This window comes from Psittacula echo, assembly GCF_963264785.1.
Source record: "Psittacula echo genome assembly, chromosome: 6".
In the NCBI taxonomy this organism is placed as follows: Eukaryota; Metazoa; Chordata; class Aves; order Psittaciformes; family Psittacidae; genus Psittacula; species Psittacula echo.
The window spans coordinates 7,966,315-7,981,193 of NC_137743.1; the positions used below are offsets into that span (position 1 = coordinate 7,966,315).

The window sequence follows — 14,879 nt, forward strand, 5'->3', positions numbered from 1 at the left end:
GTAAGTGCAAAGGACAGATGTGCTCTCTTGCTCTTCCATCTGTACATCAAACGTAGTACCACAGCTGTGTATTTCAGGTGCAGTGCTGATTTTAGGGCATGTGCGAGGACAGAGAGGCTTCAAATAAGAAACAGTTCAGACACTACAGCCATATGGTAATATAGAACTTAGGTTGTTTAGATGAGGTTGTCAGAAGTCAGGCAGTGTAAGCAGTGTTGAGCTTCCATCAGGATTGCATCCATTAGGGTCTATCCCAGCTGCTGCAGGTAGCTTCAAAGCTGATGGGGCAGAAGGCAGAGATGAAGGAATTGTGCTGTGGTGATGATTTGACTTCATTGGAGCACATCCTGTAGGAGGCTTTGTGAATATGGAGGCTGCAGTCACTTAGCTCATTTCTCCATTTCTTAGTAAACTTGCCCCAGGCCTGTGCTATGTGTCCGTCCTGCAGCTCTTCTGGTACAGTATGTTTAGCAAGTGTGATGATATGTAAACACTATATAAAGCCAAAGACTAGAAAATGAAAATAATCTCTGTAACACACCTGAGTTAATCTTGCTGTTTAAAAATATAAAAGTTCCAATCTTCTTTGACAACTATACCAAACTTTGAAGTGGGTTATAGTGGCAATCTTCAGGGACAATCCTAATGATCTCACTCTGATTCCTCAAGTGTTAATGAAATAATGATAATGAATGACAATGGTCAGGGAGGCTCCTGCTGCCCTTCTACTTCCATAAGTTTATGCTCAATTCTCCAGTTCCACTCCTAATGCTGCAGACATGGCTAGAAAGAGTTCCTTAAAGCAATGAACCATATATTCATTGTTCAAAATAGTTCCCATCCATGGAGATTATCTAAGTATGTACTTCCCTGTATTTGCAATGCTTACATAGAAAGTTAACAGAAAAAGATGTAGTATTTCTGATCATGGGATGCATGTGTCAAAGGCAGGAAAATACTGACTAATTCCTAAACTCTTCCCCTAGTTTCTCACATGGTTATTGAGGAAGTAAACTGTATTCAGAACCATCTTGAAATCGAGAAGACGTGCCGTGAAAGTGCTGAGGCTTTGGCTTCTAAGGTGAGAAGAATTATGGTGATTCTGTTTCATCTTATTTCTTTACTAACTTGAGATTGTATGCATGTGCCATATATATTTTTGTATAATCTTTCGGATCTCTGATATGGTTTTGAAGTGGCAAAACCCATAAGCAAGATGCAAAATACAATTCCTGCCTTTAAAGAAACCAAAAAATACCTGTTTTAATTTACTTTCTATTTTGGAACAGTAAGTCAGGGACCAGCATCTTGATGGTCTAGTTTTTATATGCATTTAGGTTAAATGGAAAACAAGTTTTAGAACTGTCCTGTGTGAGATATAAAAACATAATGAGCATTTCAATGTCTAAATCAAATGGAAAAAGTCAACCACTGCATTACATTTCAGGTGATTGTTTGTGAAAGCAAAGCGAGGGCAGGGGAAAGGTGACCTCCACTGCTCTGTTGATTGCGTCTAGTCTGATGAATTTAGCAAGTGTGTAATTTTCTATATTCCATCTCATCAGAAGTGCATTATTATTAAAGAATGTTTTTATCTCTCTTATATATTTTTGGTTGTGTAAAATGCATCTGAGCCACTTCATCAGAAAATGGATTACAGCAATTTTGAACCAAATTTCATTAGCAATGCTGACTGCTTTTTTTTTTTCCCCTTCTTTCCCCCCTCCCCGCTCCCCATCCCCTGCCCAAAGTACATCTTTAGAAATGGTAAAAATCACACCAGCAAGAAATCACTTTAATTTAGATGCATTAGCAATGTACTTTGTGGAGGTATTTACTTAATTGTTTGCATAATGACACTATATTAGAATTCATAAGATAGACAATCAGCATATAAGTAAGAAAATGAACATATTTATGCAACTTTTCTTCTTCTCTGCACTTTTCCTGTAATGCACGTATAGGGGCAGCTCAAAGACTAGGTTTACCCTATGGGGCTGCTTTGTCAAAGCTCATGTGTTTGTTGCTGTGAGCTGACTAAACTATGTAACGTTCCTCACATCACCCTTCCCACTTCCTCAGTTTCATGCATTGGGAATGAGCTGAAGAAGTTCTCAAGTAAAGCTCCTGTAGTTGGGGGCTGAGGAAGAGGGGGATCAAAGGTAATATAAATGCAGGGTCAGGCTAACTGTACGGTGTGTTTGATTTGAAGGTAAATATTGAACTTCTAAGGTGCATATTGACTTTGGCATGTTGTATGTCATTAGCAGAAAATGGAGTCTCATTCTTAGACCTGAATACAGGGATTGCTTGGCTGGTGGGTGAGCAGTCAGCTCAACATATGCCTCAACACCCTGAGACTGTGCAGAGCTTACCAAGAGCTGCTGGCATGGGGTGTCTATTTGCAGGACAGTGAAAGAAATTGAGAGTGAAACATTTGCAGCAATCACTGTTCAGTTCTTTCTGACACCTTAATCAAGATGGAGATGCGTGAAGAACCTCTTCTGTATCATCCATGTGTTGAAGCATCCAGCCCAGAGTGGTTTCTGACTTGTGGTTTGACCCATAAAGAATTGGTTTATGATGTGGCATCTTGCATACATTGACTCTACAGTAATAATTCCTGAGAATTGAAAATAATTCAGAAGAATTTTGAGGTAATTCTGTTATGACTGGGAGTATAGTAGTTGTGGTGTTTGTAGTCTGTGAGCAAGATAAAGGCATAGGAGGAGGTCAGAGTTTTTGTTTGACCAATTGCTATAGCTGGCAAAACCAGGCAAGCTTTCAAGAGCCCTAGCCCTTCTTGTGGTCATTCAGTTGGGGCTCCTGTGGTGCTGATACTTGCTTAAAGGTAAGGAGCTGAAGCAGCTATCACAAAGAATGTGTAGCAGTAAGTGAGCTTGATAGTTGATTTGGTTTGAATCTGCACAAGGTATTTACTTAATCAGAAGTACCAGAGAAAAGAAGTGCATGGATGAAACATCCTGTTGAATTCAAGCCTTCTCAGAGAAGAAAGTGAACAAGCTTTCCATCTTCAGACAATTTTAATTTTGAATGAAGCATTTAATCTAGTGTTACTTTGTTGTGTTTTTGATAGATTTTTTTTATGACAAAGGAGAAAAAAAAATACAGTTGACTTTTTTTTTCTTGCACAGCAGCTTAAAGACAGCCTAACTAGCTTCCTCTGTTTGTGCTTCTCAACTTCCAGCTGAACAAAGAAAATAAGACCTTGAAAAGAATTAGTATGCTTTATATGGCAAAACTGGGCCCAGATATTATCACTGAAGAGATTAACATTGATGAGGATGATTCATCCACAGATACAGAAGCTAACTCTGGATCATGCAATTCTGTGCACTGTCAGCAGCAAATAAAAGGTGAGTGTTGTTGCTGAGCCTTTGCCACCATACAAGGCAAAAGTTGCCTTGGTTTGGACCAGAGATCCTTTTGGCTCCAATTCATGCTGCTGAGAGTGGTCATCAAAGGATTTCCAGGGGACTGTAAGAGCGTGGTAGGCTTGTAGTGATACTGTGTACTGTATATGGTGGGTATGCAGCCTGAAAAGTAGGTTACAATGCAATAGGAAAATGAGATTACAGCCGAGTTCAGTGTTACAGAGTTGGTAAAAGAAGTATTTCCTCAGATCCTTAACAAAGTAAATGTTCAACAGAAGGACAAGGTCACCTTGGTATTGCTTCAACTGCAATGTCGGTATTGCAAAGCTTATAATATAGCAGTCTCCACTTCTATTTCCATTATGTACTTTCATATGCAGGAACTTCATTCGTATTCTAGAGCTGTTACAAAACAAGCAGCTTGAAAAGGAGCTGTTGTACTGGGCATACATGGAAATACATTGATAAGAAAAATCTGTACTTTATACAGAAATTTCTGGTTCTTTTTTGAAAGGCAAATCATATTTCTATAACCCCAAATCTGCCTTCCTTTCTTGTCTAACTCTGTAATGAAACTAACACGATTCTGTGTCTTGTTACATCACAGTATCCAAAAAAGGGGAATGTCCACATTTGGTGACAGAGAGAAATGGTTAATTTTTATTTTTACTTTCACTACTTTCTGCTAATAAGTGACAATAGCAAATGATGTCTGAGAACAGTGTTCCTGAACTTTCAGCCTGACCTTGTTAATTGTTTTCTGTTTGAATGCAGCAGCCTCAGTGAAGTGGTACTAAGTATCACTGAGACAAAAAGGAGTGTTGTAAAAATGCTTTAAAGAAATCCCACCTAAGAAATAAGATGTCATAGTACACTTCTATATTAAGCATATTTCCATCCTATAGATGAAGGAAAAGAGGCAGAGAAGGGTGTGATCCGCACCATACAACCCATCTGAATCTGAAATAAGACTCTGGAGTTCCTCCTGTCTTTTATTGGAGAAAGATGTCAAGAATACATTTAAATAGAGCAGAGACTCTGGCTGCAGATCAGAGGAGAGCATGGTTAGGAGAGTAGCAGGGTCAAAGTGGAAAAATATTTGAGAAAGGCTCTGATGCACATGTTCCCTGTCTTGAAGAATTCATCAAAGAGCAGAATGTGACATGTTGGGGATCTTGGAATTCTTTTAGCCTTCTCACCATTCAACAAAATACTGCATGTTTCTTGGAATGATTCCTTCCCTCCCACCACTTTTCTTTAACATATACAAATAAGGTTGTACAGTGTGAGGTTCTTTGTGCTGTATGGATATGCTGCTTTTTCTAGATAATGAGGTTGATATGTGTATTGTAAGACCTGACTTAATCCAGTTACTATAAATGTCAGTGAGACTTTTTCCCCTGTTAATTTCACTGGAAAGCACAAATCCATAGACCAGACAATTTGGTTCAAGAATCTTCTGGGAAAACAGGTCTTCCTATTTACTTTAAAGTGTATATGCCTGTAATTGGAGGAAAGTAAGTCTGAGGCTCCTGAACTGGGAGAAGGGGGCTGGGGTTGAATCCACATTTTCAAGATGTGAGACCAAACAGAATGACATCCAGTAGGTCATCATCATCTGCAATTGATTAGCAACGATTGTCTCAACTTATGGCTGCTATTCAATGAACAGCAGTACTATGAAATCCTGGAAGCAGGTGGGGAATCAGAGCACTTACTGGAAGCTAATATATATCAATACATTTATATTTTTTGTGGTGATTTTATGTTAACCTAAACCTTGATATATTATGTATGCAAGCTGATCTCCTGTTAAGAAGCGATTATAATCAAATGTTTTATTCTATTGTGAATTTAATTTATTTCATATTTTGATAATTAAGGAACAAACAATTCTGAGGGGAAAATTACAAGCATTAGCTCTTCCATCAGTAAAGGTTCTATTCTGCCTCTGCTCACAGAATGTTACAAAGACTATGAATTGGCAGCTGTTCAGGACAATTTCTTCAGTGAAAACCTCCCAAGTATTAACTGCCTGTTGTTTTGTTTATTTCCCTTGTGACAAGAACTCATGATCCAAAAAGAACTGAAGTGCATTAATTTGTTTTAAAGGATGCCTATTAAAAATTGCTTTCTGCTATCTCCGTACCAGAATCTCTGAGATGTGCCAGTCTCCTGAGTAGTGCTGAGGACACACTGTGGTGGCAGGTTTGGCCCTGTTGTAGCAGGAAATAAATCATTCAGAATGCAAATAAACACAGCAATACTGAACAGGGCAGCTTACCTCAATAGCGTAAATCTGAAACTGGGGCCCAGTTGTAGATCTGTTACTTGACGCTTATGCAAAATTCCAAAATTATTGAGGACATGCCTTGAATACAGCTGATGCTTTGTATGCAGTTAGGGTGTTTCATTGTTGATTCTACTTGCATTGCTGACATTTCCTTTGTTGTTTTCTTCTAAGAGTAAGATATATCTTTCATTTCCTTCCCCAAACTGTAGAGCTGCGAGATCAAATCGTATCTGTTCATGAGGAAAAGAAGACCTTGGCCATTGAACTGGAAAACCTGAGGTGCAAACTTGTAGAAGTAATTGAAGAAGTATGTATTGTACCATGGAAGGCGAGATCGCGTTAGCGTGTAGTCAGTACTTTTTGTATCTAATTTTGCTAAAAACACTCAGTTGTGAAGTTAATTGAATACTATCTAATCGCAAGTCCTGCCAGCCTTCCCATATGATGGACCACTTAAGGCATACACCTAGAAGGGGCCTTCTATGTCAAGAGTCCTCTGTGCTGCAGTTGCTGGCTTGTGACTTCTCATGATCTGTTCTAACACCCATATTATAACTCTCATCTCCTTTTCCTCACAGCCCCTCTCCCATGCAGCCTGCAGGGGGTTTTTGAATTTTGTTAAACCTGTAGATGTGCAAGAAATACTTTTGGAGGATGTCCAGTTTAATCATTGGTGCTACTTCATTGAGCATATCCTTGAGTTTAGCCATCAGCAATGCCCTGTCATGGTAATTAGACCAGCAAATTAGCTTTTTGAGCCAGGAGAGTTTCATTCCTGCTTGAAAACTGGATAAGCCATGTACTGATGCAAATCAGGACTTAGTGCTTCTTCCTGTCTATGCAACACTTGCATTCAGAAAGACACAGCTGATGGCTCTTGGACAATGAACAGAGCACAGGAAAAAATCCAAAACAGCAGTCTCACTATATTAAAACACAAACAGTCAAGGACAAGCTAATAACTTTTCAAACAGGTGCTGTGGTGCTTGATCCTGAAAGGTTCCAAAGATGTTGTATTTGCAGCTGTGAGTGGTACGTGCCATGTGAGTGGGCCATAGGAGGTTTAGTCCATAACCCTTTTATGACATCTGTTGTAAAGTCTGTGGGTTGGGGTAAAAATCCTTTCCATCCCACTGGAAACCCTAACAACAAGCCAAATCTAAGAAACAGAATTACATCAAGCAAAATATTGCTTGCACTATGTATGTGCCATATGTCTTATGCCACTAACTAAAATACTCTTTTATTTGTTCTTTATATTTTTCTAGGTAAATAGAGTGAAAGATGAAAAGGCTGCTTTGACATCAGAAGTTAATAAGCAGCAAAAACTGTTGGAGAAGTGTAACAGAGGTGTGTGATCTCAGCAGGTTCTTTAATAGCTTGCTACATCCTTTGCAGAAGCTTCAGAGCTTTTGTGTTGTAGCACAGAGTAGGTTACACAAGGGTGACTGTGGTCCAGATCTGACAGTTTAGCCTCATTGGAACTGGCACTACATAAACACATGGACTGCATAAACACATGGATTATTCTGGACTGTCTTTACTGCAGGAAAATGTGACAGTGTAAATAGCTGGTTGTACGTGTGAATAGAGAAATACTTTGCTCTGTGGTGTAAGAGGCAAGCTAAGGCAGTCCTTCAGAGAGATGGAGTTTGAATCTTCATTTCCTATTTTCCTAAATCATTACATCAGCCTTCCTATTAGTTGGGAAACAGCTGAATTATCTGAAGAATTGAGAGCAACTTCTTGTATGTTCAGAGGATTATGAGAAAAAGGCAAGAGTGCTAGGAATGAGATAAGTAGGATTTCCAAGTTACAAAAGGAAAGTGGGGACTTTTCTTTCCTGGAAAGAGATGAGAGAAAACCAGAGCAGGGCAAGTCTAAAAGCTCAGAAAAGGAAATCTTTTTCATAATGAATGTTAGTGCTTCAGATGAGAAATAGTTGACCCAAAAGAAGTTCAGAGAGGAGAAAGACTTTAGTGCCTTGGATTACTGTGCCCTTTTCTCTAGATTCCTATTTAGCCTTATAAACTTAAAAATTGTTTGTTTAAAAGTCTCCTTGGCTGTTTCACATTTTCTTGAAGTGGAAGACAATGGATCTGGCCAAGATATAGCAGGGCATATGCTGTAAGCTTCCATCATGTATTCATTTCTTACTCTTCCGTGTGTCTGCATTGCTTAAGCCTGTGACTGATAGGACTTGAATACTCTTAAAACACCAAGGCATGCCCCATGGTTAGCTTTAGCCACGCGTATGAGCTTGGCTTTTGTGAGCACAGATTAAATACAGGCAACGCAAAATGCACCATTTTCTTCTTGAGGTGTCTTTAAAACTCTGTTGTGAAGGGACACGTCAAGTCTCACTGAAATCAGGTGAGCAAATATAGCTGCCTCCAAAATAACATAGCAATCTTTGATTCAGCAAGGCTCTCTCGATACTTTGGTCACTTAGAGCCAAAGAGGCAAAATGTGATCTGTGCTACATGCTGCCTGTTACTGGAGATTTGAAGTCTGGATGGGAGGAGTATTACTCTGTTCAGAAGAACAGTAATTGTGCATATATATGTAGCGAGGTTTACAGCAAACAGGATAGATATTGCAAAATGGGCTGTGTATGGAAGTGTAAAACTAGGTTACACCTTCATTCGAGAATTCATGCTACTAGGGAATAACAGGCTATCTGGGTAAATCGAGCAGTACTTTCTTCTTTTGATCCATACTACTTCTGATCTCATTTTATTCTTGTAAAACAGTGTCTGTGCTGGCAGTAGAAGAATATGAAGAGCTCCATGTAAACTTTGAGCTGGAAAAGAACCTGCGGAAGAAAGCAGAGTCATTTGCACAAGAGGTGAGTGGTCAAGAAAAAGAGATCTTGTAAAATGAAGACAACTGAGCAAAAACTTACCAGTCTAGGTGACTAGATCTCATACAAAAGATGTCTTTGAATGGCCACATACTACTTAGTTAACATCTGTACTTCATCTGTAAAATGAGTTTACTGTTTAAACAGCATTTATAAAGCATTTCATAATTGTCCATGCAGCCTTACCTCCTTCCCCTTTTAAATGAGGCTTTGAATTTATAACAGGCTTAGTTAGCCGTGACATTTCAGTGTGGTATATGTAGTTGTTTGATCTGGGAAGGATCAGCTGCCTTTCTAGTGATATAATTTGAAGTGCTGTGTTTTTCCTGAAAAATATGTGAATTCACAAAAAAAGAGTTGCAAAATACAATATTAGTTTAGGCCTGTGCAAGTTTGGCTGCTATTTAACATAGGCCTTTCAAGTGACCTATTGCAGGCACCATTCAAGCCAAAAAAAATTGTTTCCATATTCTAGAAAAGGTATAAACTCCCAAGGGGGAGTATGAGTTACTGGGGAGCATTATGGAATGGCTGGTGGTTGTTCTGCTGGCTTGAAACTGGCGATGTTTGCCTTACAAAACACAACAAACTCTTTCAATCTGTTAATAGACTGAAGCCCCATAAAATCATGAGGTTTGTTTGGGGTTCTTTTTGGGGGTGGATGGGATGTGTGTATGAGGGGGGTTTTTTCCTCATGGGCTTTTTCTGTTTGCACTCTGGATATTGAGAGCTCTGCACTTGGATTATATTTTCAAGCTTTTCTATCCCAACCCATGCATTGATATTTTTTTTAATAAAAGTTGGGCTTCCTGAGTAATCGTTTTTCAGGTTGCTCAGGTTTAAAGCCATTCTATAGCAAAATGACATGAGTCATCAGTACTGGGGTATTGTAAATAAAAGAAACATCTGACATGAAGTGGATTTTTATATTTTGATACTGTGGTTGCCAGCAAGCAGGTATTTAGCCTTCTGAAGGTCAGCTTTGAGTAGAACTCTTTGCTTTTTGTTTTTGCTGCTGCTGTTTCTCTTTCAAAATCCCCTTAAAAATATATTTGATAACTCCTGTACAGCTACTGCATTCAGTCACTGATTTTAAACAAGGGCATATATACATTTTGAACCTGCATAGAAAACAGTGAAGAGGTTTTCTGTGTTCTGTTTGTGGGGTATTTGAGTATTTTGGATACGAACAGAATCATATAGTAACAAAACAGATCTTTGGGATTTGAGATAAACTGTAAGTACATTTGAAAATCTGGAAGCTAAGGGGGAGGAAGCTGACAGATGTTCTTTGCAGTTGCCTTCCGTCTCTGTGCCGTGTGTAGAAGTTGGAGGTCTTCACAGCATCTTGACCAAGGGGACTGGTTTTCTTTCCTGTTCTCTCCTTTGCAAGGTCACCCTGTGGACCCTTTGGGAAACCTGTTCAAGGAGCTAACTTGGCAGGAACCTAGTAACTTCTGGGTATAGATCAATTTCTGTAAACAGGAAGATCTGTATTTGTGTAACAGGGCTGGGTGCTCATCCCAAAGGAGACGGGTATTTGCAAATTCAAGTGTATAAAGCTTTGACACATTCTCTTTCATTCACACAGGTATGTGATATAACCTAGCTTTAGATGGACTACTGTGTATCAGGTCCACTACTGAAGCTTCAGTCGTTTGATGAGTCACCTTGTAGTTGAAGTAAATTTAAATTTAATGTGACTTTATAAAATCATAGAATAGTTAGGGTTGGAAAGGACCTTAAGATCATCTAGTTCCAACCCCCATGCCATGGGCAGGGACAACTCACACTAAACCATGTCACCCGAGGCTCTGTCCAACCTAGCCTTGAACACCGCTAGGGATGGAGCATTCACAACCTCCCTGGGCAACCCATTCCAGTGCCTCACCACCCTCACAGTAAAGAATTTCTTCCTTAGATCCAATCTAAACTTCAACTGTTTAAGTTTTAACCCGTTACCCCTTGTCCTATCACTGCAGTCCTTAATGAAGAGTCCCTCCCCAGCATCCTTATAGGCCCCCTTCAGATATACTGGAAGGCTGCTTATGAGGTCTCCACGCAGCCTTCTCTTCTCCAGGCTCAACAGCCCCAACTATCTCAGCCTATCTTCATACAGGAGATGCTCCAGTCCCCTGATCATCCTCATGGCGTTCCTCTGGACGTTCTCTAACAGCTCCTTATGTACTTCTTATGTCAAGGACACCAGAACTGTACACAGTACTCCAAAGTGAGGTCTCACGAGAGCAGAGTAGAGGGGCAGGATCACCTCCATAGTATACATACATATATATATATACACATATATATATATAAAAATACATACACACACATACCTGCAGTCTGCTGTCTATAGTTGTCAGTATCTCTGCCACCTGTTGAAAATGTTGCTGCAGGCAAAGCTAAAGCAGATGACACATTTCTTCACATTTCTCTTATTCCTCCAGGAATAAGAAATGCTAGAAATGAGAATTGTTCACAAATGATTAAAATGTCCTGTTAACTCTCAAATTTTATGTATAGAGATGGACTTTTCAGGATGTTGCTAGAGTAAAGAGATGTGGAAGAGCAATCAGTCCACTGGAGTTGTTGCTGAAATCAGAGAGACTGCATGTGCAGCCTCCTCAAATCCCACTTTTATAGAGTTTCATGGGATGGAGCCTGAACTCTTCTGCTGAGCAGAACTGTATACCTCCTTTTGCCACATCTTTAGTGCCACTGGGCCATTTACCATTTGGTCAAAGGCTTACTGTGATTTTTCAGAAATAAAATGAGATGTGCAAATCCCAGTCAAATTTATAAAAGATAGAGGCATTTATTAGCCAAAAGATTGTAAGAACAGATTAGAGATTCAGAGCAGCCCTGCAGAGAAGGACTTGGGGGTGTTGGTCGATGAGAAAATGAACATAAGCCAGCAGTGTGCGCTTGCAGCCAAGAAAGCCAACCGTATCCTGGGCTGCATTAAGAGGTGCGTGACCAGCAGGTCGAAGGAGGTGATCCTGCCCCTCTACTCTGCTCTCGTGAGACCTCACTTTGGAGTACTGTGTACAGTTCTGGTGTCCTCAACATAAAAAGGACATGGAACTGTTGGAACAAGTCCAGAGGAGGCCACGAGGATGATCAGGGGACTGGAGCACCTCCCATGTGAAGACAGGCTGAGAAAGTTGGGGCTGTTGAGCCTGGAGAAGAGAAGGCTGTGTGGAGACCTCATAGCAGCCTTCCAGTATCTGAAGGGGGCCTATAAGGATGCTGGGGAGGGACTCTTCATTAAGGACTGCAGTGATAGGACAAGGGGTAACGGGTTAAAACTTAAACAGTTGAAGTTTAGATTGGATCTAAGGAAGAAATTCTTTACTGAGAGGGTGGTGAGGCACTGGAATGGGTTGCCCAGGGAGGTTGTGAATGCTCCATCCCTAGCGGTGTTCAAGGCCAGGTTGGACAGAGCCTCGGGTGCCATGGTTTAGTGTGAGGTGTCCCTGCCCATGGCAGGGGGGTTGGAACTAGACAATCTTCAGGTCCTTTCCAACCCTAACTATTCTATGATTGTAAACCAAAGTATTGCCTATGTTTTTGAAGTATTAATTTGGATTTTTTCAAGCCTGTTATTAGTCTGTGCTATAAAATATTACCTTCATGCAAGTACTTTTAAATTTTAGGAAACCTGGATTTGTTCATTACCTATCCTTTCATGATAACTATTTTTATAATGTGAATTGCATTAAACCTCGTGAGATTGTGCAGACATTATTGTTGTATTAGTGGTGTTTGTTGTCTGTAATGGCTGCAGAATCGTTATTTTAAGAAAGCAAACCTCTAAGTGTTATGCATGTTCATTTATTCATTATTACAGTATCTATCCTGAGTCTCCTGCTGCTGCTTTGTTTTATCTTCTAAAGTACAGAGCAATTATGTGCTTCTGTTCATTAGCAACAGAAGAATGTATGTAAAGACCTTGCATGTCTCAGAAATGAGGGATTTCTAAATGCATAGTGAAGCTGGTTTTCACATCGTGGAAGCGTATAATCTGATACTCTGGGCCTAGAATGTTGCTTCTGCTTAGATTCATACATGTCATATTCAGACACCTATACTTTTGAAAGATGATATTGAAAGTGCTTTTTGTATTTGAATAACAAAGTGACAGGCAAACTGTTAAGCACAATGCCAAAGAAATGCTGATTATTTGCAAGCAAGTACTTATTAGCTGGTTGTTGTCATTATTTAGTTGTTGTCTCTTCCAAAAATACGGGTCCCTGTTGTTGCAGATTGACAGCCCAGTTGAGGCTTTTCACTCCATGAAGTTGTCCCATCCGAGAAGGAGTCACTACAACAGTGAACTTCAGGCCTGTGTTAATCTTCTGTTTGCGTATCTGCTTCTCTTCCTTTAGTATCACACTATTCAGAAAAATTTTGGGGAAGTTTTCTAAAATAGAAGAGCCTGAGACAACAAAGACATTGCTCATTTGTGTTTGGGCAATGAAGAGCATTTCAAATTACTCTAAAAATCTGTTATCTTTGGCCTAGTTTCACACTGATGGTGTCCCTTAAGTGACCTGAGACATTAGAGAGATGGGCTCTGGCCCACAGCTATATCCACAACAGCAAAGCTTTATGCACTGGGGAGGGTGGCTGAGCCTCCTCTCACATGGATTGTGCTGCAGTCGCAGCTGTGTTTTGAGAGCTGAGGTTTCTCGGATGTGCTTACAGGAGCTGTTTCGATTATACTAAGGATGTACAGGAATTTTGTGCTTGCTTTCATCAGCCACGTTTTCTCTGTCCCTATAAAATGTTTCTTGGGGAAAAAAATCCAAAACAAAAATCCAGCTGGATTTTTGCTTGCATTTGGCAGAAGCCAGAGTTGTTGGTTGTGATAAGCTGTGCAGGGTTGAGAGAAGTAGCTTTGAGTAAAGAGCAGCACTGGATGTTCAGTGCTTTGTGTTTTACTTGTTTTGAGCACTTTGAGGAAGGAAATAAGAACAGAGTAATGTGGATGTCACCACAGCACCATGACATCAGGATGGCACATCTTAGTGTTTGTGACTTCTCAGTCTTGTAACTCACTGAGTTATAGACTTACTGCCTGTAGAGGGTCATGGGCGTGTTGTCTAAGGGTCTGAAGGATCTGAATCTTGCCTTCATGGGGGGAGTTGGCCCGTGTATTCACATTAAAACCTTTCTCCATAGCGTGGCTTCACCTTTTAGCTTTACCCTCCTGGGGTTGCATTGCAGCTGTGATGGGAGGAGAGCAGATGAGCGGCTGTTGCCGGCTGCTTGTCGAAAGGATGCCCTTTACATCCTGCCCTTTGCATCCTGCCCTTCTGGCAAGCAAGGAGGATTTGCCACAGAACATGAGCAATTGGGAGTGCAGGTGTTGAGAGGTAATGGGTGGGTGAGCGTGTGTGTAGAGGCGAACACGGATGAGGGGAGAGGAGCAACAAGGAGAGAGGAAGAGGGGGAGAAGCACATATAGGAGTGAGCAAGCACTTGAAAATCAGAGCTTTTGATTAAAAAAAAGTCTAATACAGCTGTAATTATAGTCATGCTGCTGGCACCACCATAATATATATTTAATTAATCAAAAATGGTCCAACTTCAAACATTAGAATTCATGTTCTTTAGAGCTTCTAAAGAAGCTGAGTAAATATTGTCAGTCGTGGTGTGGAGAGGGGGAAGAAAAAAGAAAGCGGGTTTGAAGTGAGTCACAATCCATTGTGAAAGGTACAGGAATCTGCATAAAAGAACTAAATAAATAGAGTGTGTAAGGGGCGGGAGCATGGAAGAATCTGCACCTACCTGAATAAAACAGGGTTGTTAACACAGGAATCTTGGCAAGTTTAACCAGTATTCTAGTGTCATGTTTTAAGAGACACTTTAAGATCTCTCAGCTGTTTGTGGAGCAGTTTATAAGAAAGCAAAGGAAGGCAGAGAGTATCTTGAAGGCCATCACAATAATACAGAGGCTAGCCCTGAAAAGTGCTGTTCTACAAAGATGAGCAAAACACAATACACACAGCCAAAGCAAGCCAAAAGGGGAGGAATACAGGGAGAAATAAATTGAAGGTAAAAGTCCCATACATCCTGCCTTGCAACAATATTTTGTAAAGTGATCTTGTGGTTTAACCCCAGCTGGCAACTCAGCCCCACACAGCCACTCACTCACTCCACCCTGGTGGGTTGGGGGAGAGAATCAGAAGGGTAAAAGTGAGAAAACTCGTGGGTTGAGATGAAGACAGTTTAATAGGCAAAGCAAAAGCCATGCATGCAAGCAGAGCAAAACAAGGGATTCATTCACCACTTCCCATTGCACACAGATGTTCAGCCATCTCCA

The 14,879-nt window shown here is 40.4% G+C and overlaps 1 protein-coding gene across 1 annotated transcript in view; it reads left to right on the top strand.

Annotated features, from left to right (window-relative positions):
* SHTN1 (shootin 1) overlaps positions 1-14,879 on the top strand; it is a gene marked incomplete at both ends in the record, with an annotated part of 64,372 nt that overhangs the window by 19,997 nt on the left and 29,496 nt on the right. The window contains 5 exons of the mRNA XM_080621183.1: positions 987-1,081; positions 3,209-3,377; positions 5,898-5,995; positions 6,957-7,038; positions 8,442-8,536. Of these exons, the coding sequence (XP_080477309.1) occupies positions 987-1,081; positions 3,209-3,377; positions 5,898-5,995; positions 6,957-7,038; positions 8,442-8,536 (539 nt within the window). The remainder of the gene's footprint in view (positions 1-986; positions 1,082-3,208; positions 3,378-5,897; positions 5,996-6,956; positions 7,039-8,441; positions 8,537-14,879) is intronic.